Genomic DNA, 27999 nt, shown 5'->3' with positions numbered 1-27999 from the left:
TGGGAACCCCAATACGGTTCAATACGGAATATCGTTTTTTTTTTCCCCATTTGTTTTTTAAAAAGTTTTTAATAGTAATTTGTTTTTTGTTTCTTCATGAACATGAAATTTCAACTTCCTCACAAAATTGTAAGTTGTTTGTTTTTTAGATAACGTTACTTTTAGATATTGAGAAATGTCACCTGAACGGTTAGGATAGCTAGGATGCAATGTCTGTCTGTCTGTCATCTACGTGAACTCAACTGAAAGCTTGTGGCATTCAAACTCCTATAATTAATAAAATATCATATCATAATTTAATGCCTAAAATATTTGTTAATTATGTTAAAATATGTAGATAACTTTTACTATTTATCACGTAGCCTTGGCAACTAATGTTAGCTGGCGTGAAAATATGCGCATTAAATGAAACTTTACCTCAACATGTCTTTTACAATATGGGCAATGCTGAAGTCATTGTTAAAAATGTTCATTATGTTTAACACTTATGTGTAGTCTGGCGTAAAATGTGTCTTATACTTTAATTTTTGGGGGGCACTCTCCTTCTGCCATGGCGCTACTGTTTCTAGGCTGTTCCTGTCATAGTAAAAGAAATGGACAGAGCTATCCCATTGACTTCAAAGGCGGAAAGTGAGGTCAGTGAAGGAGCACTCATTTCCTGATGGCTGAGCGAACCGCGCAGGCTCAGACTGAGCTTGACGACGTAGATGTGACGTGAGCAACCTGTCTGACAGAAGGTCTTCTAGTAGGCCTAGTGGAAAGTGAAAATGTGAATCACGTTGTTTAAATATTTTCTCCCATTGCTTTTGGCTCACTATGGGCTTCTTCCCATTTTTCTCCCTTGACTTTATCAGACTTTATGTCTCCACGTCCCCCTGACTGTCTCATAGACAGTAAAAGATTGCCTGCGAGCGTCTCCTCAGGTCTATACGGTAATTTCTAAACTGTGCGACAGAGTCGCGTTGGTTATGACGCAATAGTTAGCCTATTTTTACAAAAACAGCTTCTGCGGGGCGATAGTGTAAGATACAAGGTAATGGAGCCTTTTATGCGTTGTCGTGTTTCTTTAGAAATAAACAATAGACAAATGAAGTCTTTAAACGCCTCAGATGTAAAGTTATTCACTGTCAAAGTGACTCAAAAATGAATGGGAGTCAATGGGATGCTAACAGCAGGTGATGGCTTGGTTAGCAATGGCAGCCCCTATGGATGGAACGCTTTCCGAGCGCTAGATTACCCCCTTGGTTCCTGTCCCAAATGGCACCCTAAACCCTCACGGTCTTCCTCTGAGTCCGCACTTTCATGACGTAATGCCGCTTTGACTGCCGGGTAGAAGTCCTCTGCGTAGCTCGCAAACTTGCGTGCTCAGCTGAAGTGCACATCGGGGGAACATAGCAGCCACAAAGCTCACGAGCACCCTTCTTTAAAGGGTTAGTTCACCCAAAAAGTATAATTATTTCATTAATTACTCACCCTCATGTCGTTGGATGAAGATATTTTTGTTGAAAGCTGATGGCTGAGAAAGGCTTCAGATATTAGTTCTCCTTTGGTATTCAGTACATTCCCACTCACAAGACCCATAAAGGCACTAAACACATCGTTACAAAGTCAATCCTACGACCGGGGCTGTACAATAATTGTACAATGCGACGAAAATTGTTATTGTGCACACAAAAATCTAAATAACGACTTTATCCACCAAGTTATTGACGTGAACTCGACGCATGCGCGAGAATATGACGCAGCTCCACCGTTCAATACATGACACGGAAGAGGAGGAGCGCCGCTATTGCGTGAGTTCACGTCTGAGACCTAGATTTTTTTTGTGCACAAAAACTATTCTTGACACTTCATAAAATTATTGTACAGCAACTGTAGTAAGATGGACTTTGTAACGAAGTCTTTAGTGCCTTTATGGGTCTTGTAAGTGGGAATGTACTGAATGCCAATGGAGGCCTATCTGAAGCCTTTCTCAGCCATCAGCTTTCAACAAACATATTTTAATTTGTGTTCCGAATATGAACAAAGGTGTTACAGGTGTCCAACGACATGAGGGTGAGTAATTAATGAAATAATTTTCATTTCTGGGTGAACTAACCCTTTAAACTTAAATGACGAATGGGACACCCAACGTTCTTCTTAACGGACACGCACACGCAATGGCCATTGTAAGTCCACAAGACCGAGAGTGCACATGAAGTGTGCCATTTGGGACAGGGCCTAACACACACGGGCAAGGTCTCTCACTCCCCCGACCCTCCCTCTCTGCCGTGCGTGTGCCGTGTGCTAGACGGTTTAGAGCACAGTCTCTTGTCTCGCATGCTCGCTTGCTCACTCGCTCGCTCTAGATTTTAACTAATTTGCAGGCATCAGGGAGCCTTTATCAATATGTGGGAGACTCCCAGAACTTCCGGGAGACTTGGGATGTCTGAAAACATATTTTATGATATTCATAATGATTATATAATTCCATGGGATATTTTTAAATATGGTAAATGTTATATACAGAGCTGAGAGGACTACACTATTTTTGGTATAGCTGAAACCTGAAAGTATGATAAAATTAGCCAAAATCTTTAATAAACAAACACACAGATATGGGTATGTGTAGAACATTGCCAGGAATTCCAAATATTTGGAAATATGTGTAATTTTCTGTGGAGTTCTGATTCCATGTAGTCTCACGTAGTTAGACCTATAGAATGACGGCAGAAGGTCTGGACTGTATTGCAGCTTTCATTGGCCACTGACATGGAAAAAACAACCCATTAGAGTTTGTTTTGTTCCGTGTCATGTTTAGAGGCATGAAAATGTAACATTGATGTCCCTACAATAACAGACCGGTGTGTAAAACTCGTAGACATATTTTAAAGTGTCATCACACCACGGCATCTTTGGTTCCAGACGGACAGTTAAAGAACGTGACACACACTTTTCCCGGACATCCTGTAGAACCCAACCAATTAGATGACAACTTAGAAAATCCTGAAGTGTTTTCAGTTAAGTGTGCCATATGCATCAGAGACTCAGCCAGCGGTGTGTGGGTGTGACATCTGAGGCTGAGACTAAATTCCATGTGGCTGTGGAGATAACTAACTCAAAGCACTTTCATATGTGCTCTGCCGTGTGATCGGTCTCGTTCTGATCACCCTTGTTTCGGGATCTTGAATAGGCCTATTGCACAATACAGCACAGAGCAGCGCTGGACTATTTTGTTGAAATCAATCCTGTCGTTTCCAATTAATCATCAAAAGAAATCTGTGACACAATCAGCAACTCTTACTGTATGTTCCCATTTATGTTATGCACCCACATAGGGCCGTGCATATATGTCTCCTCCGCAGGTGCGAAGTGGTGGATGATGAAGGGTTGTCTGAAGGCTAGAGATCCAGCTCAAATGCATCGCAGATGTCTGATTTAGTCTGCCTCACTGTTGCTGTTGCAGAACGTTAAAACATCTGTACAGCTCACATTTATGGCTTCTTTTCTTTGCCCTCTGCCACAGAAAAACAACTCTGTCTTTTAATGAGGCCAAAGACAAGTGGAGGTTTCCTGAGCCCCATGTGAGCACTTACAGGAGAACGTCAGAACGTGAACAGCAGCTATCAGGTGTGCGAACAGACTTCTAGTTATTTCAGTTAGTAGCACAGATTAATATATTTTGGTATCATTTACTCATCGTTGTGTTGTTCCAAACCTCTATGACTTTATTTCTTCCATTTTATACAAATGCAGTGAACAGAGACTTTCAAGCTCTAGAATGGACACAAAAGTGCCAAAACTACTACTCAAAGTGTATTATCTTGTGGTTCATTGAAGAAAAAAGTTATTAGGTTTGGGACAGCATGAAGACAAGTAAACCAAAGTAAATAAAATTAATAATTATACACACACACACACACACACACACACACACACACACACACACACACACACACACACACACACACAAACATTTGTTTTTGTGACATTTGGGGACATTATATAGGCGTAATGGTTTTTATACTGTACAAACTGTATTTTCCATCCCCTTACACTGCCCCTGCCCCTAAACCTACCCATCACAGGAAACATTCTGCATTTTTTTCCTTTCTAAAAAAAAACTCATCCTGTATAAAAGAAGCATTTTGAAAAGTGGGGACATGGCCAATGCCCTCATATTTCACCCTCTCCTTGTAATACCTATGTCATACCTATGTATGTCATTATACACATTTGTGTCCTCAAATGTCACAAAAACACACACACAAACACTGTTCAGGTATAACATTATAACCACTGAAAGGTTTTATGATTGATTATCTCTTCATCACTGCACCTGTTAGTGGGTGGGATATAGTAGTCAGAAAGTGAACATTTTGTCCTCAAAGTTAGAACAAGGGGCAAATTGTGATGGCTAGATGAACAACAGCACCAACAGTTTGCATGTGAGCAATCAGCGCTCTGGTTAGCATGCCATCCTGCTGGTCAACTTCACTGTTTAGAGGTAAAAAAACAAAAACACAGACATCCCAACTTGCAAAAAGTAATTTCCGGGAGGAACACAGACATCCCAACTTGCAAAAAGTCATTTCCGGGAGGTACCTCCTGAAAAAATTAATAATAATAATGAATAAAATAACTAATAACATTATTTGGTAACACTTTATTTTAAGGTTCAGTTATATTACTTGGATTATTACTAGTTATATTACTAGGCATATTTGGATATTGGCTGTTTATTAGTACTTAAAAAGCACATATTAATGCCTTATTCTGCATGACCTTATTCTGCATACCTTAATCCTACCCAATACCTAAACTTAAATGCTACAAAAAATACCTTACTAACTATTAATAAGCAGTAAATTAGGAGTTTATTGAGGCAAAAGTCATAGTTAATAGTGAATATGTGTTCCACATACTAAAGTGTTACCCATAATTTAATGCCTAAAAGATATAAAAGCATAATTTATATTTTATATAGGCCTATGCAATTATTTGTTAATTATGTTAAAATATGTAGATAACTTTTACTATTTATGTAAACTGCTTTTATTTATATTCCATTGCACTTTTAAAAGGACAGAAGGAGTTTGCTATTTCCATGTATCCTTGGCAACTAGCTGGCCTGAAAAAATATGCGTATGAAATACTGCAGATACCACAGCAGACCTTCAGGGGTCTAGTGGAGTCCATGTCTCGATGGGTCAGGGCAGTTTTGACAGTAAAATGTGGACCAACACAATATTGGAAATATTATATATGTGGTCATAATGTTATGCCTGATCAGTGTGTGTGTGTGTGTGTGTGTGGGGGGGGGGGGTCTAACTCTCATTTTAAAGGGATTTTTTTATGCTCCCTGCAGCAGTGATTCTCTTCACTCTAGATTCTCCAAGACTGCCACAGTTCCGTTATTCAGAACTGTTAAGCTTTGTCTTGCATTTTTCTTGTGAACTTTGTGTACTAATTAATTTATTACCTGAAAATAAGCATTTTCCTCTCAAGGGAAAAGTCAGTGCTAATTGTTCAAATACAACCTGCCGTGAGGTTTTGAGGACTGCGTATGCTTAGATGAATCTGATAAGATATCTGCAATGATAAGCCAAGCTGTATTTGGATGTCCTGTAAAGCCAATCAGACGTACTGTAGAGCTGTTCACAAAGCCCCTATTATCACGTTTACATTGTCTGGACAAATAGATGCTTTACCTAATCATTAACATCAAAGACTTCTATACATCAAACAGAAGATTTACACACACACACACACACACACACACACACACACACACACACACACACACACACACACACACACACACACACACATACATAATTACACAAGATTACACTTAATGGATATATTCCCAGTTTCACAGACAACGCTTAAGCCTTGACTAAAATGCATGTTTGAGCTCTTATATTTAAGTAACTTGCAATTACATATTAAAAAATGCATCATATATACAGGTGCTGGTCATATAATTAGAATATCATCAAAAAGTTAATTTCACTAATTCCATTAAAAAAGTAAAACTTATATATTATATTCATTCATTACACACAGACTGATATATTTCAAATGTTTATTTCCTTAAATTTTTGGATGATTTTAAAGGAAAATCACATTCAGTATCTCAGAAAATTATATTATTACTTTAGACCAATACAAAGAAAGGATTTTTCGAAATCTTGGCCAACTGAAAAGTATGAACATGAAAAGCATGTACAGCACTCAATACTTAGTTGGGGCTCCTTTTGCCTGAATTACTGCAGCAATGCGGCGTGGCATGGGGTTAAAGTCAGGCGAGTTTGCTGGCCAATTAAAAACAGGGATACCTTGTTTCTTAAACCAGGTACTGGTTGCTTTGGCACTGTGCAGGTGCAAAGTCCTGTTGGAAAATGAAATCTGCATATCTAAAAAGATGGTCAGCAACAGGAACTTCCTGGTATACGGCTGCGTTGACCTTGGCACCCCAAACCATGTGGAAACTTTACACTGGACCTCAAGAAACGTGGATTGCGTTCCTCTCCTCTCTTCCTCCAGACTCTGGGACCCTGATTTACAAAGGAAAAGCAACATTTTGTTTCATCAGAGAACAACTTTGGACCACTCGGCAGTTATTTTTGTCTTTAGCCCAGGCGAGACGCTTCTGACGCTGTCTGTTGTTCAGGAGTGGCTTGACACAAGGAATGCGACAGCTGAAACTCAATGTCTTGCATACGTCTGTGCGTAGTGGTTCTTGAAGCACTGACACCTAGCCTGACAAGCCAGACCCACATCAAGATGTTTGGTCTGGAAACTCACCATAGACAGGGCTCAATCCGAGGGGCGGGATAAACGGTTGTCTTTCAAACTCCCTCTCCACGCGATAGGATAGCGCTACACCAACCAGAGCAACGTGAAGCGGAGCTTGTTGATAGATTAAACATTCGCCGTATCCGGTCGGCAAAACTCCGAACACATCTTCCCTTTTCAAGAATGACTTCAGTGCAGTTCTTTGTCCTTTTCTCAGAGAAAAGCTCAACTCCAGGGCTTCCAGAGTCGCGGTCAAAGCTGATTCGAAAGACCGCCGTTCGTCAGCCTCTGTGTTTACTAGTAGCACTAATAGGCAATGTGTATATATATATATATATATATATATATATATATATATATATATATATATATATATATATATATATATATATATATATATATATATATATATATAATATAAATATATAAATATTTAATAAAGTAATTTTAAGAAATAATGTTAAAACTACTGTCAGAGGTTTTATGACTAATATATATTTTTTTAATGTGTTAAGAAACTTTGTTGCCAAGTCCGCTTTTTTTTTTCTCCGCGGTTTGAAGCGACTATATATAGACCCATGAGTGTGAATTTTAGCAGGCAACCTTGCCAAAATAACACATTTTACCTCCCAAACGGCATTTTTCCCAAGGAGAACCCCCCGAGAAGCTATTGTTTAGGGCTAGTAGTTGGCAGGTTTTGTTGTAAAAACTTGGCAACCCTGTCTGCACACGTGCTGGAATCAGTCTGGAATACACGATCTTTGCTGGTGTTGTAAAAAAATTAAAGAATTTAATAATACACAGAGTACTTACCCAACATGATCATCATTTCTGAGAGAAATTGTGAAGGTGAATGCATATACAAACAAGCTCTCTAGGATTCGAAAAAATACAATCCAAGCCCCTTTGATGAGGTGCATGATTACCTTACTGTTGATCATCTGTCCGTTATCCTCTAAAGCCCTGATGATTTCATTGGTCCGAACAGTTTCTGTTCGGGGATAATTACCCCTCTTTGGAGCGAGGCCAGACCGAACTGCCCGACCTAAAAAAAATATATATATTTTTTTTAACTTAAAAGCAACAACAACAACAACAACAACAAAAAGTATATTATATATGTCATCAATGTAAATCAAGTCATCAACACATCTAGAATACTTTCCCCATGGCAGTATCTGCATCTGAATTTATAGTCATCAGGGAGCTTTATAGTCGTTTTAGTTGAGTTGTGCACCTGATGGAGAAAAATCATTACAGTGGCGACTTGGGCTTCATAAAGACTTAACCTCGACTCCCTAATGTGTGCAAACGTCAACTTCAGCAAAATAAGACTGATGAACTGAAAGTCAATTTTAAAAAAAGAAAATGTTTTATTTTGGTGTGATATTTTAATAAAAAAAGTATAAAATTTTAATCATGTTATAAATTTCAAAACACATTTTTATGATTGTCCAAAATGACGTTGGTTTTTAAAAGCATATAGTGTGTTTTCTGTGAACTCTAGTGTTCCTCTCGTAAAAACCACATTGTGGTTACAAGGTGCTACAATGCGCTGACGCCAGAACTGGGAAAAGCACTGCCAGCCAAGAGAGCCTGTCCAGCTGCCCCAGGTGGGATTTTTCCACCTCAAAATGAAAGAAAATAAACAAGTAGCGATCCCGCAGGGTCGCCTAGTTCCCTGGGAATCACCAGGGCAACCGCAGCTCTGGGAACACTGCCTCACCTGGGCAGGACGTTCACACGCTTCCCATGATTCCTTTCCAATGTTCTCTAATGGTCAAAATGACCTTGAACAATTACTACTGAACCTTGTTTTAATTTGGGGTGTGCTGCTTTTTTATGGGCTTCTCCCCACCCTGCGCGTTACCCATGATTTCATAAGCGCTGGATGGGACCCGGCGGTTAGGGGGGTATGGTGGGGTCACACCGCTGAGGGATTTCTTCCAGCACCCGCATTCGAGAGGCCCGTGCGAGCTTTCATCCAAGGTAAGCAGCGTGTCCTTGGTGTCCGCGCGGGGGTAAGCCCTGTTCCAGCGCCCATGCCAGGACACACACTGCGCACTATGATGGGAGCTCCAGACGGACAAGGAGAATAAAAGAGTTTGATGTGTTGCCACAGTCCCTGGATATTTCATCCTCTAAACATCTGCCGCAGAACGTTTGAACACCTCCTTGCCTATACGTAACTTTGCAACTACCAGTCAGTAGGGTATTGGAGATTTTCTGCTTAAAGGGTCACCACAAATGTTTTGAGATGTGAACAGAAATGTACAAACTGCATATTGCTGAAAACATTAAGCACATAGCAAGAAGTGGAAATTGGTTATTTGTGCACTTTTGTAAGCAATTTAGTTCTTCCAGTCAGAGAAAGTGAGATAGAAGCATGCCTTAGGAGTGTGTCAAGTCAAGTCAAGTCACCTTTAGGGTGAATTCAGTGTGATTGGGACACTTTGAGATGACTTGGAAGAAGTGTCCCAATCACCCTAAATTCACCCTATTTATATAGCGCTTTTTATAATGATCATTTCAAAGCACATTGATAACAGGAAAATATTGCAACAGAATGAATTAAATATCTTGTGTACCCAACTGAGGAAGCCAAAGCCTAAGACAACAAGGGCGATGGTGGCAAGGAACCCAAACTCCATCAAGTGACATAATGAAGAAAAAACCCTGGGGAGAAACTAGGCTCAGTAGGGGTGCCAGTTCTCTGGCCTAACGAACAAACAGTGTATGATTATGATTGAGGTAACATTACAAATCCATTAGATCCAGTAGATCTAAACAGTCAGAATATTCGTTCAGTTCCATCCGGTTGAAGATCGGAGTCATCATGCAGAAGATGGGCTTGTTTCGAAGAGGCCATCACAGGGCCGCGTTTGTTGCGTCTAGGTGAAGGTTCTGGATACGGCCCGGATCTGGCTGACAACAGTAAACCTCGGGAAAAACATTGAGACTTACATTAATGTAGATGTCATTCTTTTTATGATGTAACGAGATCAGGCGTTATGGGCAGTTTGTGACTGGCTGCAGGCATGATTCTATGTCAGCTGTTTCTAAACTTCTCAGCATTATTCATGAGTATAAACTCTTTGAACCTAATCACTGCACTAGCTGTATTACAGCAGTATTACGCATGAGATCGCATTACAGTGGACAAATCAAGTTTCAAGTTTTTATGGACAATTTCATATACTCTAGTGCTCTAAACATGATCCAGCACCGTGTATGCACATATATTTAATCTAATGATATATTATAGGGTTAGATTTTTAAAATGTATCAAGGTGTCCTCCACTGTTTTCCCCTCTCCGTGGTCTGTATAATGAGCGTTGCAGGTTGTTGTCTCCACTCTTCCACTTTTCACAACTTGAAAAACATTTCTAAAGACTTTTTCCAACTCTGATGTGTGAATGGCCAAGCTAAATGTTTCATGACACTAATGTCTGCTAACACTCATTTTGACGCTTTGCCAACAGACATTCTAACTTATATTCTAACTTAGCAACATCATCTTATTTTTAACCTGTTGCTCAGTTCATATAAAGCCTGTATAATTCAAAGTTTGGAATAAAACAAAAAAGGTCTTAAAACATGACATAGCTATTGTAACATTATAAACTGACCCACTTCACATACAACTTAAATTAATCCTTAGCAATTTGGGACAATATTTAACCATTTTTACAGCAAACGTGTGCTATATAGAACTTGTTTAATTAAACCCCCATATTGAAAAACAACATTGTAACATCAAAACAGCCAGTTACAAAATTACTATTTAACATAAACAGGGCATTGTGTCATGTTTAATAAACTGTTATTTCTACAAAACAATCTGTAATATCCCTCAGAATAAATGCAAACTTTCAATTTAATAGGCCTATCAAAACTTGATGTTAAATCCCGCCTCCTAGTGGCCGTCTAGAGAACATTCACACACCTTTATTATAGAAATATCAGCAAACAAAAGGGGGAAAAAAGGTATTCTACAACGAATCTCTGCAAAAAAATATAGCTGCATGACACTAAAATGGTAAAAAGAAAAACAGAAAACCTAATTCAATTACAGATTTCATCTATAGCAGTGTAGTTTTATGATAAGTAGTTTAACAACAAATGGCATGATAGTTCTAGAAGCACATTAAAATAACAGTCTTCAGAAATGCAACTCCAAGGTGCATTTACCAAGTAAAATACAACACCTTTAAAAGTCTTTAAATTTTACCAGACCGTTTAATCACAGAAATCCAATCGAAAACTGAGCAGCTGTGAGAAAATACATCTATTGTTAGTCATAAATACAGTCTCTTTGAGGAAATGAAGACACTTTGACCGTACATTCATAGATTACTGAAGATCATAAATAATAATTGCACTGTGGTGACCTCTTCTTGAATCAGTAACATATGTAAAGGTACATGTTGAATCCTGATTCCCTCCTCAAACCCTCTGTAAAGCAGTTGAGGTGAGGCCGCTCCTTTCTATAGTCCATTTGGCAGTAACAACTCAAATCTCTCGCGCTCATCAAAGTGAGTTCATGAGTGTGCGTTCTCTCCCTCCACGCCACAAACAACAGCTTCTGTGGATTGTAAGATGTGTCCTATAGTTCATCCTGCAGGGAAGTAAATGGAAAAATTAATGCTATTAACAAAAATGCTGACTTTCAGAAAACAGAATAATCAGGATAAAATTAGCTACATTTGAGTTACATTTCTGTTCTTTCAAAAAATCTGCTTTTCATTGGAAGTTGGGCTTTTAATCATGTTACTTTCCGCCTAGACTAGAGGCTGGCTTCTCTGTATGGTGATTGGTTGAGCTCTCAAATGGACTGGATTTTGTGACAAATGGTCAGTGACATAAGCAAATCTCTTGTACATTGTTCGCCCGCAAACAACTTGACCGTCCCTTCAACGTGGGATTTTATTGACAACTGCTTCTCAAATCTTGGGAGTTTAAAGCGGGATTCACAAAACACTTGCTCTGGAATGATGGGTCAGTACCCAGTTTATTTGGGCCAACTTGCTCCTCAGAATCACAATCTGTAAGTATTATTAATTATTGATGTATACATTTTCTACCAGGTGCTTAAAATGTGTTTATATTGTGTAAGTTTCCAGCTAACTCGTGTTATTACTGTCTTACTGAAATACTTCTGCTAAGCTGCTGTGGGCAAGACTGACAAGCCAGACCCACATCAAGATGTTTGGTCTGGGAACTCATCATTGACAGGGCTCAATCCGAGGGGCGGGATAAACGGCTGTCTTTCAAACTCCCTCTGCACGCGATAGGATAGAGCTACAACCAACCAGAGCAACGAAGAAGCTTGAAGCGGAGATGGTTGATAGATAAAAACTTTTTGCCGTATTTGGTCGGCAAAACTCAGAACACATTTTTTTTTAAGAATGACTTAGTGCCGTTCTTTGTTCATTTCTCAAAAAAGCTTAACTCCAAGTCTTCCAGAGTCGCAGCCAAAGCCAATTCGAAAGAGCGCTGTTCGCCAGCTTCTTTATATACACATCGGTTTGTTGATAGATATATTCTTGTTCATGCTGATGGTTAGGAATTACTCAATGTACCTGAAACTGAGTAGTGTATGACTGAGAAACGTCCTTGAGGTTCGGGTTGAATAATTATTTTTTCCAATATATTTAATTATCGGACTGATATAGCAAAATGTGTCAAATCGCTGAGCTTTAGGAAGCCTCTGGAGCTGATGTTCAGTTATCGTGATTGCCGTTTAGCTTTCAACACGCTGTATGTCGTAAGAGACTGGGCCGTCTGGCCAAACAGAGCAGAGTAGGCTCGCGGAAAGGAGGAATTTAGAGAGACTGAGTCATCCAACGAGTCGTTTGAGAATCAGTGAACAATGTGATGAAGTGCAATGTATATTATGATAAAATTAAACCTTTTTTTTAATCTTTTTTTTTTTTTTACCTTTGATGCATGTAAGCCTGTAGGAGACTAAAATAAAGAGTTTTTCAGTATAATCATATCCACTGTTAAAGATTCTTTAAACATCTTTTTCTCAGTCAATGAGCAATTGTGTTCGTTTTAATCTCAATACTGACCAAAATAATCTTTTTTTTTTTTGCCCTATTTAAAAATAAATAAATAATTAACAGACACAAAAAAATTATATACACACACACACACACACACACACACACACACACACACACACACACACACACACACACACACACACACACACACACACACACACACACACACACACACACAGAGTACAGGCCAAAAATTGACACATTACTATTTGTAAGGTTTTTGAAAGAAGTTTCTTCTGCTCATCAAGCCTGCATTTATTTGATCAAAAATACAGACAAAAATGTAATATTGTGATATATTATTACAATTTAAAATAATTGGTTTTCAATTTATTATACTTTAAATGATAATTTATTTCTGTGATGCAAAGCTGAATTTTCAGGATCATTACTCCAGTCTTCAGTGTCACATGATCCTTCAGAAATCATTCTAATATGAGGATTCATTTTCAAAGGTGGAAACAGTTCTGCTGCTTAATATTTTTTTCATAACCTGTGATACTTTTTTATAATACTTTTATAATAATAATAATAATAATAAAAAAAGAAGCAAATGTTTAAAAAATAGAAATCTTTTGTAACGACAATATACACTACTGGTCAGTAATTTGGGGTGAGTCATTTTTTTTCTTTCTTTTTTTGAAATGAATCAATAATTTTATTCAGCAAGGATGTGTTAAATTGATAGAAATTGATAGTAAAGGAGATTTATATTATTTAAAAATATATTTTTATATATAAATAAATGCAGTTCTTTTGAACCCAACACTCATAAAAGGATCATGTGACACTGAAGACTGGAGTAATGATCCTGAAAATTCAGCTTTGCATCACAGAAATAAATGATAATTTAAAGTATAATAAATTGAAAATCAAATATTTTAAATTGTAATATATCACAGTATAAAAAAAAATGTATTTTTGATCAAATAAATGCAGGCCTGATGAGCAGAAGAAACTTCTTTCAAAAACATTACAAATAGTAATGTGACCAAACTTTATTTTATTTTAATTGTTTCATTTTAATCCTGTGTTTGTTATTTTCATGTCAAATTATTCAGTTTGGATCATAGCAAAATTATTCTTAAAGCCAAACGTAGTGAGATCCAAAAGGCAGCGAGTATCTTACTTTAAGTTTGGACTTTCCCTGTAGCGCTAGTTGCTGAAGTCTCTGTCGGAGAATGTCTGCGATGACTGTGGCGTCTCTGCTGTTAATATGCTCTCCTCCATGATCTCGCTAAAAGAGTTTTGGACACAAAGATAGAGAGGTTTGAGTAGGAACAGAAAAAGCATAGAGAGCCCCTGGAACAGTATGATGGCCAGTGCTTGTGCCGTACCCGTGTGGTGCCTAGGTGGGGGTAGAAACGGACAGTGGGGTAAGCCTTGATACCAGCGTTCTGGCAGGTCTGGTAGTGTGCCTGGCAGTCCACTTTGCCAGCTCGCACAGTTCCCTTCATCATCTGCAGGAGTGAGAAATAGATGACTGATGCTGCTGAATTATTCATGAGCAGAGCACCTGCACTGATTGAAGCTAGTCAAGAGCCAGTGAAAATTTTTCCGTGTTGCATTATCTAATTTTCAATATGAGTGAGAAGTCTTAACTGAATCACCCTTTTGCTTTAATGACTTCAGCACTGGAGCTGACATGAACAAAACCTGATGATCACGTTCTCCAGCTTGATTTGAGAACGATCCAAAGAGAATCTTGAGATTACAGATACACAAGCCTACAAACATTGTGCAAACTTGGTTCTGGAAGTATTTTCCCCCATCATTTTTCTATAGGGATATTTTAAAAAGCCATACACCAAACCAACCAGCAATGTGATGAATTAAAATATTACAAACTTTGATTTGAAGCAAAAAAGTATTTGAAAAATGGACAAAAAAGACAAGCTTGTGTACTTCAATCACGTGAAGCACTAGAAATTACCGTTTTGAATTTAAAATGGAGAAATATAAAAAGTAATGATAGCAGTTAAAGATGTTGCCTCCATTAATTGTCAGAAGAAAAGCATAATATTAATGACAAGAAATATGAGAGATTTAAATATGATTCTCACTTTGCAATGTGGCAGATCTCTTTAAAAATGTGTCTTAATGAAAAATCTTACCCTGGCAAGAACTTCAAACTCAGGGGCAAATTGCTGACATGGACCGCACCATGGGGCATAGAAATCCAGCACCCAGTGATCCTTCCCTCCCAAAACCTTTCTTTTAAAGTCCTCAGGTGATAGATCCACTGAGGCACGAGGTAGCGAGCTACGGATAGAAGAGACCATGGGTTAGAGGTTATGCAATATAGCTCTGCCTACATAGACACCACCTAACAGAAATGGAACTAAAAGTGACTGGTTTGTAAAGCTGTAGGTAGGCAGCTACTTTAATTCAATAGAGTGTCAAGTTATGATATTGTTAAAGGCGGGCGTACACTGTGCAAATTCATACAATTGGGAGGTTGTGAGATATTGCAGACGTTACGAGTCATTTAATTTGATCATCGCATCAAATCAGCTGGTACACGGCACGACTGTTTGCACCGCAAGCCGGCCGCGATCACACAAGCTTTCGTGTTAAACACAGACACCGGAGCTTTCAATGTTGGTGCTATAGCTTCAAATACAAAAATATAAAGAAAAAATGTGTGCAATGATTTGTTGAAAAGCAGAAAACATTAGCCATTCCTTTCAACCGAAACAACCAGAGGGAGAGAGAAGGGTGCGCGTGAGAAAGAGAGAAAGTGTGTGTGTGTGTGTATGTGTGTGTGTGTGAATGCTGTTTGCAGCCACTGAGCTAATACTCATAGATTGAGCCTTTGTGACGAGCTTGTGCATGATTTGGCAATAGGGGACAGTCATATGCTGGTTAAAATTGGGCCGACTCCCCGAAATTTTTAAACATGCTTTAAAATTATCGTTAAGTTTGGGAGGTGCTCCTAACGGCTTGTCTTGTATTTCCTCTCACACGGTGCGAGCCGCGACCATACTAGCATTGACGATGTCCACGCGATTTCTCCCGAGTAAAAAAAATCGTCTGCGAATTCGTACGACAGCAAAAATCTCACCGTGTACGCCCGCCTTAAGGTAATGACACAATGCACTGTGCTAATGTACTAATTTAAAAAAATGTTGATATAAAATCCACATGCTAAAATTCTACTGAAATCAACTTAATCAAGTCTTTCGCATACTTGTCAAAAACTATCAATAAAACAGTTCAAGCTGATTGATTAAAACGCTGGCCAAAATATTGGACACTTTGTGAGAATTATTCCGACTCACCTCAAGGCCCAAGACTTGAGTGAAAAGGCATCCCGGTGCCATCCATTGTAGCTCCTGTTAACATTGGGAGAGAAACACAGAACTCGTGAACTGAGGTGTAATTGTATATGAGGCAGAGAATGTAAGGTACACGCACTGGTACTGGTCTCTGCGGTTGCTGTTCTGAGGGAACAGGCGGATCTCTGGGTAAGCTCGGACATTCTCGCTCTGGCAGAACGAGTGGTGTCTCTGGCAGTCGACTGTTCCCACGTTTACAATCCCACTCAGCATCTAGAACAGACAAAGCGATAGGGTAGTTACGATCATGACAATTTTTCAAGCAATTAATTGTCAAATGATTGGATTTTTTGTTCACGTAAACTGTAAGTTTAAAACAGATACACTAAGAAAAAGTCACTAATTTACATGGAATGTGGAAATATTCCTTTAAGGTTTTGCAAAACAATTGCACAGGTTAGAAGTATATTAAGAATATATCAAGCACTAAATATTATATATACAATTAAATATAAATTCCTTAAATCTTTATATTATAAAATAAAATATCTTAAAATCAAATAATAAAAAACAATTATTATTATTAGTTATATTGAATGTGAGCATATTATTGTGCCAAACTGATAGACTAATAAAACCAAAGGCTGCTTCAACGATTATAACTAATAATGTATTAGTTCAATGATTGTGGTTATCAAAAATCATGACTAAATTAAACATTTATGGACATGTGCTTATGTAATAAGGGCTTTCACATTGAGAAAACTGCACAAAAAAGTTAGTGCTTTAGCACTCAGATGGGCTGTCAGTGTAATACAGGAGGGCAGATACCCGTGCCATTCTCCTCCACTCTGGCAGCAGGGCCTGACAGGGGCCACACCACGGCGCGTAGAAATCCACCATCCATGTCTCTGAGGACTTGCGTCTCTTTACCAGTTCATGGAATGACTCTGGGTTCAAAGTCACCACTACAGGGTTCACCAGGTCCTGCAATAGATACAATAATCTATTTCAGATGCGTGTATGTATTACGAATGAGGGTATGAAGAAGTGTAACCGTAATCATTGCCTCAGCCCTCACCTCTATGAACTTCAGGATGCCGTCTGCAGAGTGATGGCCCTCATACTCATGAACGCTGGACTTGTTGAAGATTACAGTTGTTGGATATGCATGAATGTTGTACTGAAGAAGGGAAAGATGTAAGAGATGAGAACAGGCGGTGTTCTGAAGGTTCATACTCTGGTAAAATAAGCTTATTTATATGCAATGAAAATATGTTTATTTCATTTAGGAAGTGGCAGTGTGAGGCAGGACTGTGGAAGATAGGGAGTGTTTGAAACTGGTTCAAAAAATATAACAACAGCAGCAATAACAATTATAATAAAGTTTAAAATATATATATATTACGCATTATAATTAAGTACATCTATTAATTGAATTAATAATGACAGTGGTATTAAATAAGAAAACTTATTAAATATTTTTGCAATCCATTGAATAATAAATATTTATTATTATATTAATTTATAATATAATATAATTCTAATATTAGTAATAGTAATACATTATTATAATGATATTAAAAACACCATTGTTACTCGTTATTTATTATAATTCCTATTATAAAGTTATTATAATTATTTAAAGAAATATTATTATAAAATGTTTTGGGATTTTGCTGCTAGTGGTACAGAAACGACACCCTTCAACTTTAAGCAATATGAAGAGAACGTAACAGTCAAATGCTGTGGTTTCCTGTGGGAAAGATGCAGAGGGTTTACCGACGATTCTATAAATAGATCTTTTAACTAAGACAGGAAGCTAATGAGGATCTCAACCTTATTAAGCACATACTCTGCAGGAAACCACATTATTATGCTAGAGATACAGCCAACAGCTTCAAATCTAAGCCGTCATGCCCAATCAACGGTCAAATTCTGCAACATTAGAGCGGAGGGGAGTATCTCAGTACCATGTTGCAGAGCCCCTCGTGCACTGTGCAGTCCAGAGTCCCAAACTTCAGCTGTCCAAAGAGCTGGATGGAGGCTTTTCTCAACTCAGGGAGAAGAGCTCGACATGGTGGACACCACTGTAGGACAGATTATGCATAATAAAGAAGCAAATTTCAAACAGACATCCAAATGACGCTTTTAATGTATGAATTTCACACTGTGTCAGTAATGTTCGCTGCGCTTGCCTCCTCAGATCCTTTCTCACCCTACCGAGCTTGATGCATCAAGGAAGTTACCATGGTAATGTAAGTATGTGCTTAGCAGAAAATCATTAGTGTTCAAACGGAGGCTTCAGCAGAGGTTTAGATTTAACTCACAGGAGCAAAGAAATCAACCAGCCAGGGCTCCTTCTCATGGCTGGGGAAGTTCTCCGGCCTGAGGGTGGTGACGTGGGCATTCACACTCTCTTTTGCAAATGCAACAACGTTGTAAAGTGCATCCTTACCTGGGAGATTTAACACAAAGTACAATCAAAAACATTTTAGACTAATACCAAACAAAATGTTACCAATTTGGATGAATGTTTACAGGTTTTAATGTATTTTAGCCTTCTGATACAGGAAATCTTTAAAAGCTGTTTTTAGCTATTCAAGGTGTGTGGCTACATCGAAACCACATTTGAAATTTACTTGCTTTCTACACTTTCTGTGTGAACGCAAACATGTCCGGGATGGGGACCTAGTAACATTGCCGGGAATGTCCTGTGCGGACCAATGACATAAGGGATGTGTCTTAGTGTTAGCCAGCTTAGTGGGACAGTATGTTTATGATCGACTCAGAAAAAAAATGCACAAGCTTGGTTTCTTGAGACAACTCGCAGATCATAAGCAAACTTAAGACCAACGCTCCCTCTAATTTTTTTTTTTTCACTGAGCAGACATTTGTCACCTAAGCAAAAGCATATAGCAGACCTGTACAGCGTACATAAACACAAAAAAAGTGGTTTCATAATTCAGTTATAACTTTTTACCTTAATGTGCCATTTATATTTTATTTAACCCTTGATGTAACTGAGTGATTTATTAATATATATATATATATATATATATATATATATATATATATATATATATATATATATATATATATATATATATATATATATTTTTTTTTTTTTTTTTAAAACAGTTCATTCAGAAGTCACTAAAAAATTTTTTAGTGCTGTTAAGAACTATTAAGATATACTATTAAAGATCTCTCCCAGGACAGTTAAATTCTTTATTATAATATAATATGAAAAAAAATTAAGCAGTTACACAGAGATAATTTTTGTCCAGCGTTTTTGTACAGTCAATTATTGGTGACAGGCAGCATAAACCATCAAAATTAAATGTTTCTTTATTGCTTATAAATGTCCAAGATTTTCTATATATATGTGATTTTCAAGGATTTAATGGCAAGAATTCCTAAACTTCTGTGCACATCGCCTGTTATTTCCACCACTTAATCCTCTGTAAAACATGATGACGTTTTATTTCACATATCTTTGCATTTCACGTTGACTCTCGCAAACATGACTCTTTGTCGCTCACATTTCTATGAAATCTAATACTATAGTGATACTAACTCTATAGCGGTTGAACACTGCAATTATTTTTAATCAATCTCTCTCCACATTTCACGTCTGAGTCTATTGTTTGTGCTGCATTTTATTCTTTCTGCGCGGTCACGCACTTAAACATTGCTTGTGTTTGTAGACGCTGCGGAAACAATACACGTCACATGTCTTAATGGGATCTTTACGGGATGTGTGTAAACGCACACACAGAATACAGAAAATCACTGGCAGTGTAAATGAAACAAAATTAAAAAATCTGGGGACATTTGGAATCTGGAATCTCTGTGTGAAACTCTCTCAAAATACAAATAAAGAGATGTGAAATTATTGTATGATTTTTAAAGGTGCAGTGTGTAGTATTTGCACTGTATTTATGAGGATCTATTGACAGAAATGCAATATAATATACATAACTATGTTTCCAGTGGTGTATAAAGACCTTACATAATGTACCGTTATGTTTTTATTACCTTACAATAAGACATTTCTATCTCCATACACTGCAGGTCCCCTTACAGTAAAGTCAACTTTTTGCGTTGCCATGTTTCTACAGTAGCCCTAAATGGACAAACTGCTCTACAGAGTGCTAGCTACACTCTGCTGTTTTAGACTACGACATCTTTGTCCTGTGTCAGCCACTGTAGCTTCTTTATGTGCTTTAAAAGGGAGGGCTGAGCGGTGGGCAGTTACAATTCACAACCTCACCACTAGATGATACTCAAATGAACACACTGCACCTTTAAAGTATAAGAAACCACAAAACTAACCCTGAAGCAAACCCTAAGCTTAACTCTATAGTAAGTAAAGTAATATTACTCAGTACTTATTGGGTAAGAAAAATGTAACTACATCACCTTAAAATAAAGTGTAACCCAATATTTATTTGAATAATTAATACATCAGAGGGCTAAATACTATTAATAATATTTATAAGTCTTACTAAAACTCACCATGGTAAATCTCAAAATCATGAATTCCAACCCCTTTAAAAACAGCCACACAAGGCTTCTGTATATACAGAGAACCACACAGCTCTGAATCTGAGATGCAGTCCACCTTCCCCACCTGTGCAAACAGATGAACGCAATGAATACAACACAACTGCCCCATATATCAGAACTCACATGACCCATGTACTGCATAAAACAACAGCAAAATTACTGCTTTTGTGTTTCATGCACGAAAATGTCAGTCATATGAGACAACATGAGGGTGAGTAAATTATGTAATTACTTATAAAAGTTAACTAAATGTAGGAGTGTCAAGAAAGAAATAAAATAAAAAAATCAGGAACCTGTATGTTAGAATCCTTAAGAAGAGCATTAAGTCTTTTAAACTCATGTGTTGCCAAATCATTGTGTCCAAAGGAGAAACTGACGAGCCATCGGTGATGAGCCAATTTATGCTGGAATGACAAAATCAGAAAAAAAGATCATTAGTAGGGTATCTTTTATGACACTTCCAAACATATGGAGACATTTATGGCATGCAACCGTATTTCATCCAGCGTGTCAGTTGCTGTGTAAACAGTGATACTGCAGGTAGTTCAAGGTGCGGTACAGGACTATGTTCAGTTCAGTGCAAACAAACTCTTTTTGTACAACTTTTCCTTGTTCTTATAATCTTCGTTAAATGTCACTTGCACTCTTACCTCGAAGCTACTCTTTGTAAGAATCTCCAGGTCAGGAAGATGCTGCAACACTTGTGCATATACCTCTCTAGTATCCAAACTCTGGATGAACTGCAAGGTCAATAAAATCAAAATGAAAACCAGCCCATCCGATTAGTTCAATTAAGAACTACTACAACTGGACAGGATGCACAATATTTAGGGTATGTTAATATGACAACGATGTACTAAAAACAGAAATGCTTTTGAAACGTTTTGAGTTTACGTACAGATGACAACATTGTCAAAGGTCCTGTTTACACCTGGTATGCCTCTACGAAAGCAATCCAGTCTAATGACTTCTGAAAGTGGTTGAAAGTTTTGAGTGGTTGAAAGCTCAAAACTTTTAGACCCCATTTAACCTGTATTTAACGTTGTCCACTTATGATCTGTTTGACCAAACCGCATCTTTGATGACAGATGTAAACGGCCAAAATGATCCCCTTCACATGGATCCATGAAAACGACAAAAAAATGCTACATTATGCATGCCAGGCCAGTAGTTGGCGATGTCATTTAGTATTTCTTCACAATGGATCTAAGCACATACCAGTCTTCAACAGAGCGGTGAATACTACACTTTGCTGGAGAAGCTCAGTATCTTGAGCAGCACAAAGACAGTCCTGTAGGCTGCCATTGTTCATAGACTGAACATGTAATATGCATGCACAAATGACGTCACAAAATGTGCATTTTAGTAGTTTACATGTAGACAATAATGGTATTGCTTTCAAAGCTTGCACTTTGAAAACCATTTTCAAAAGTTTGCATTTTGAATGAATGAATGACCAAAACGAATAATAACTTTTTTAATGTTTTTAGTTGAAAACATTGTCATTAAACACCCCCTTAGAAAGATGTTCCCTACCAATACGCTGCCTTTCTGAGCAAGGGAACTGCCAGGGGGAAAGAGAGCAGATGTGCTACTGGTGACCTCAAAGCTTTCACACAAATCTGCCTGTTTGGCGCAATCCATCCATCCTACATTGACAAGACCGTCCTGTAGAGAAAAACATAACTTACTTTTTTTAATGCTTTGTTTGCGATATATGAAACTCAAATTGAATTTAGTTAAATATGATCAGCTCAATGCTTACCAACATTCCAGCTAGCTTCCGTCTAGTCTGAGGTTCCAGACAATCTATGCAAAACATTTTTTAATTTTAGTTATAATTTAAGAAAACAATGTTTTGGGTTTGCATTCCTAACATTATGCTTAAGTAGCTGTCTCACCCCCAGTGTCTGCACAGAAAGTTATCAACCAGCCGATTCTTTCAGCAAACGCCTGATCAATCTCACTGAAAACGTTCCCTGAAAATGAAGTCATTTTGCATACAATTTATAGCATAAGTCAAAGGCAGTATGGCATAATAGACTATATAAACTTAATACATGTATTATAAATACTTTGTATAAATACTTTACAACTATATATTTCTATATTATTACTTTAATGAACATGAATGACATTTTTCTGCATTACGGTAATGGTAAAGGGAGGAAACACGCTTAATTTTTTATGAAAATAATTGCACAATGCAAAAAGGGCAACATAGGAACAATTTTCTTTATACAAAAATATTTTCTTATTTTTTGGTTTGAATTTAGGAATGAACAGTAGTAAATACCAAGTGAAAAGGTATCTTCACACCAAAGTGCACAAAACGGAAACATATTAAAGGGGCCATGGCATGGATTTTTAAACATTATTTTAATGTATTCCTTGAGGTTCAAGGAATAAGTTGAAAAAAACTAAAATATATGGGGGAAAACTATTATTTTCAACCCTCATTCTGAAATAATCCATTTCTAAAGGAGTAGTTCACCAAAAAATGAAAATGATCCCAAAATATACTCACCCTCAAGTCATCTAAGCTGTATATGTCTTTCAGCCGAATAGAACCAGAATTGTATTAAATAATAGCTTGGCTCTTCCAAACTTTGTAATTGCATTTAATAGAGCCCGGGTTTTTGAAGCTCTAAAAAGCGCAACCTTCAACCCCCCCAAAAAAATCCATAGGACTGCAGTGGGTTAATAAATGCTTTTTGAAGTGAAGCGACAGGATTTTGTAAGAAAATATCCATATTTTAAAGCTACACTGTGAGATATTTTCCCCCATCTAGCGGTGTAAAGGTATATGACCATCCAGTGAATAATAGTTTCTGTTCCTCTCAATTCTGATTTCGTTTTAACTCCTACGGTGGCCGATTTAGTCCAAGATTAACATGGCAATCCCCCTCTTCACATTCGACACAGGGCCATCAAGTGTTAACGCGAAAGGTGAAGCTTGAATTTATGGGGATGTCCCTCTTTGGCTAATGTACTTTCAAGATGGAGGGGCAACATGGCGACCGGCATTCGAACCCCTCACCCGTATGTATTTTTAATGGCATATTATAAACTAACGAGAATCATTTATTATTCGAAAGAAGTAAATATACGATAATGAGCATATATATTTTTGAAAGAAGTAAGTGTTTTTAGCTAAGAATAAACTATAAAAGTTACACAGTGTAGCTTTAAAGAAAAAAAAATCATGTGAGGTGTCTGTTCTAACCTCAGAGGTCACTCTTCAGTTGGAACTAGACTCGCATACAACCATTGTTTGAAGCCAGTGATTATAGTTTGTAAAGTTTGAAATATGTATACATTTCTAACAAAAATGCATCGCTTCACTTCAGAAGGCCTTTATTAACCCCCTGGAGCCATATGGATTACTTTTATGATGGATGGATGCACTTTTTTGGGCTTCAAAAACGTTAATGCCAATTAATGTTGAGAAGAGATGAGAAGAGCCAGGATATTTTTGAATATAATTTGGATTGTATTCAGCTGAAAAAAATAATACACCGAGGATGGCTTGAGGGTAAGTTAATTATGAAGAAAATACCTTGTATGACAAAACATTAAGATACATTTGATTCGTTATGTCATTACCCCTTTAACACACATGCATACATACATAAAAAAATAAAGCTGGGCACAGAGCACAAGTGAAAATGCTTCTATTTGTAATTTTCCCCTTATATACATTAATAAATACATATTATTTAGTACATTCACCTTTTGCTTTACTGATAGCAGCAGTTGAGCTGCATGAACTTCATTTTTGAATATTTATTCAGCTATTTCCAGATTTAAACATGAAAATGAACAAAAATACAAAAAAAACCACGAATACAATCAAATACCTTGCCATAGTTCCGTCACTTTGCTCCTCACAAACTGCATTGCAAATTTGGTGAGGCTTGATTCAGTTCTGTCACCATAGTATTTCTCTGGATTCTGTTGGCAGATTTAATTCATATTTTAGGATGAATATAGACATTAAACATACAGCATATTATGTATATCATACTGATGAAGACAGAATGTTCACACCATTCCCGTTCTGAACACATAGAGGCTGGGGTAGCTGCTGATGCCTTTGCTACGGCACAACATGCCGTTATCACCACAGTTCACGGCACCGATCCGAATCACTCCGTCCATTTCCTTAGCAAACTCCCGCCACTGTGGGGTGTGTTCACTTGTCAGTCAAATAAACTAGAGTATATATGACAATTCTGAAGTGAATAAAAGGAGAATATAGAGTTACGCACCGTGGGGGCAAGGTCGTGACAGTGCGAACAGCGCGGGAAATAGAAATTCACAAACCAGACCTCTCCAGAATTTACAGCTGCATCTGTGGAAAAAGACAAAACTGCTGTCAACACTCCACCATTTGAAAAAACAGGTTAGACCTCTATTTGAATACTACAAGATCAGCTGAAAAGAGCAAAGGAAGGGTATAAAAACACCTAATGAGACATGCACAGGTCATATCTCTCCCAAATTCAAGATAAAAAAAACATACATTTTGTATAAAGAAAATGGTTTATTTATTTAAAAATGAGCCTTCATGTATTTCTACACCCACTGTAAACTTTCTCTTTTTGAACTTTGGTTGGTGGTGGCTGAAATGCAAATTACTCTCAACTGAAGAGGCTCTTAAGACTCCAGAGTCAAAAAGTCTTAAGAGCCTCTCCATGCATATATATATATATATATATATATATATATATATATATATATATATATATATATATATATATATATATATATATATATATATATATATATATATGCATGAATATGAATATATATATGCTTGATAGCAGAATATGTTGTGTTTTTGAATTTTGGAGGTATCACACACCTCTAACATGACAGGAGTGCAGTACCAGTGTTTACTCGCTTAGCCCGGCTTCCAGAGAAAAAAATATGGATTTGTCTTTCATTTGCATTATATTTTATTCATTTTATATTTCTTTTTACTGAAACACTAAACTAAAGAGTCAAGATGAATATTGCTTGTAGAGTTGTCTGTACCTCTTACTGAGAGAAAGCACATGTTATCAGTATGTTTTGGGAAACTTTCTGGTCAGAACTGGAGCTTAATCAACTCCAACCTTGGAGAGACTATGTGCACAGTATTCTGTGCTAAATATCAGTATTGGAAGTTGATTATGGGCATCCGAAGAGAGGGTTGGACTTGTTGTGTCTGGGCAAGCTGGCACATGCTCCAGACCTGGAAGGTCACTACATGCCTAATTCCAGGGTGAAAGTGTCAACAAATGATACATGAACACGTGAATCCGCTTAACTGACAATGTGGAAATTTACCATGACAGCCCATTTTTTCGGAGCCAATCAGTCATCCAATGACGTGGCTAGACCTTGAAAAGAGTATAACTGTTGAGAAAGTGTATGTACGAAAGTCTGGTAGAGAGGGAGCACGGCCTACAAACTCCTTGTGAGACTTGAAGCTGGCTTAAAACTGCAAACTATTCTTCAGTAATTTTTTCTTTAATTATAATAATGACAATTGCACAAAAAAACAAAAAGTAAACATCTGGATGCAGAATTTGAAAAACTGGAGGACAATTTAGAATTATTAATTTATGAAAAATATAATTTACCTTATGAAAAATAGAATACATTTATAATCTTTTGATTCCGGGGTGAAATATGACCTGAGCATTTTTTGTCAGATTCAGTTCAGCACACAAACACTTTTTTCATCTGCCTAGAACTACAATATAATCATATAATCTGCGTGATTTAAGATCATCACTTACCAAAGTCCCCTCTGTCTAGTGTAGTAATTTCTGGATCATCGTCATAAATTCCTGAAAAACACAAATTTGTAAGTTTTCTCCAACATAGAGGCAAGTACAGCATATCTTCCAACACACTCACTTTTTGTATTGTATTTGTAACACTGTGAAATAACATCCACACAGAACATTAAAACATAGCCAATTTATTTACCAAAATCATATCTGTAATAGTTCCAGCTTTCATATCTTCCTCCCTGCTGTTCATCTTGCAGGCCTTTCTCTCCATACTTGTCGTATTTCTTCCTCAAGTCCTCGTCCTTCAACACCTCATAGGCACGATTGATCTTCAAGAAATTGTCGTGGGCCGTTTCATCATTCTAAAAAGACAATAGCATCTTTTTCAGTGTCACAAGAAAGGAGGACACAGTCTGGTAGGCATGGCATAATAAAGCTACTCACAGGGTTTTTATCCGGATGCATTGTGAGAGCGAGCTTTTTGAAAGCCTGCCGAATCTCACGTGTACTGGCCTCTCTAGAGATACCCAACAACTTGTAGTAATCTTCATCAGAGGAAATGGAAACGAAAAGCCATACTGCGATGAAGGCAAACAGCAATGACTTTCTCGAAGGTCTCAAAGGATTCTGGAACGACTCCATTGTGGAAAGCTGACGATGATGCAGATCTTCAGTGTTTTAAGGTTGGAGAACAGGCTTACAGGAGTGTGATGATCATCCAGAATGAATACACCTTGTAAGTGAGAGTGAAGAAGATATCTCAAATGAACACGTAGGTGTTTACAGAGGGTGGGGCAACTTTCTCATGCCATCTGAAATAAATCACATCACACTAACAAATAATTGCCATTACTAAATTATTAAATAAAATAATAATTTTACTTTAGTAGTAATAATAATAACACAATACAGTATACATAATTAGAGGCAGTACAAATGCTACCTGTTTCCAACTTAATACATGCATATATGCGTAATAAAAATATATAAATCATACAAACATAATATTTTATCCGCCGTTGCCTGAAACTCATTTATAACCAGTGAATTAAAGTTTTAGTGTGTCTGGGATCAGCTCTGGTTGGCGTGCAAAGCTAAAGCTGTAAACTAGTACGAGACTAGTCGGTTTAGTATAAGAGTTTACATTTAAATCCATACTTAAACCATTTTAATTCATTTTCGTGCGTTAGTGTTGATGTGAGAGAAGACACAAGCTGTTGGATCATCAGCAGGCTAGTAAGGTTAACGTTAAATGCATTCCAGTCCTGAAGTTCTGATAAAAAATAAGCCACAAGTGATTACTCGAGATAAATGAAAGTAACATTAGCACCTGTATTACGATACAATAATATGTATATCGTCTCACCTGTTCTTAAATGTTCTTTCTTTATTACTTCACAGGTTCTACCCTAATTCATGATCCTATTCGCAATCACCGGTGTGCCTGCGGTAGTGAAGCAAACAGCCAAAAGGGAACAACAAACCGCCGGAAGTAAGTACATTTTCAAAATAAAA

General features: G+C 37.4%; 1 protein-coding gene and 1 long non-coding RNA gene across 2 annotated transcripts; one reads left to right on the top strand and one right to left on the bottom strand.

Moving 5' to 3' along the window:
- LOC137075639 (uncharacterized) lies at nucleotides 1-18386 on the top strand. The gene is made up of 3 exons (XR_010905071.1): nucleotides 1-129; nucleotides 3506-3609; nucleotides 18333-18386. It is a non-coding gene; the product is annotated as an uncharacterized lncRNA (long non-coding RNA).
- Nucleotides 10713-27980, bottom strand: dnajc10 (DnaJ (Hsp40) homolog, subfamily C, member 10). Its single transcript, XM_067444462.1, has 23 exons — nucleotides 27851-27980; nucleotides 26929-27217; nucleotides 26681-26846; nucleotides 26488-26538; nucleotides 24970-25052; nucleotides 24749-24880; nucleotides 24559-24652; nucleotides 22600-22677; nucleotides 22464-22507; nucleotides 22235-22366; nucleotides 21349-21438; nucleotides 20992-21102; nucleotides 20648-20762; nucleotides 18457-18584; nucleotides 18100-18216; nucleotides 17208-17309; nucleotides 16958-17113; nucleotides 16266-16399; nucleotides 16130-16183; nucleotides 14963-15110; nucleotides 14186-14308; nucleotides 13978-14085; nucleotides 10713-11398 (listed from the first exon to the last, which is right to left on the bottom strand). The coding sequence occupies exons 2-23, from the start codon at nucleotides 27124-27126 to the stop codon at nucleotides 11387-11389; spliced, it is 2376 nt and encodes a 791-aa protein (XP_067300563.1). The 5' UTR covers nucleotides 27127-27217; nucleotides 27851-27980; the 3' UTR covers nucleotides 10713-11386.
- Between the last annotated feature and the right edge of the window lie 19 nt (nucleotides 27981-27999).

The sequence above is a fragment of the Pseudorasbora parva genome, chromosome 5 (genome assembly GCF_024679245.1).
Source record: "Pseudorasbora parva isolate DD20220531a chromosome 5, ASM2467924v1, whole genome shotgun sequence".
NCBI classification, from domain to species: domain Eukaryota; kingdom Metazoa; phylum Chordata; class Actinopteri; order Cypriniformes; family Gobionidae; genus Pseudorasbora; species Pseudorasbora parva.
This window is presented reverse-complemented; position numbering and strand designations above follow the sequence as displayed.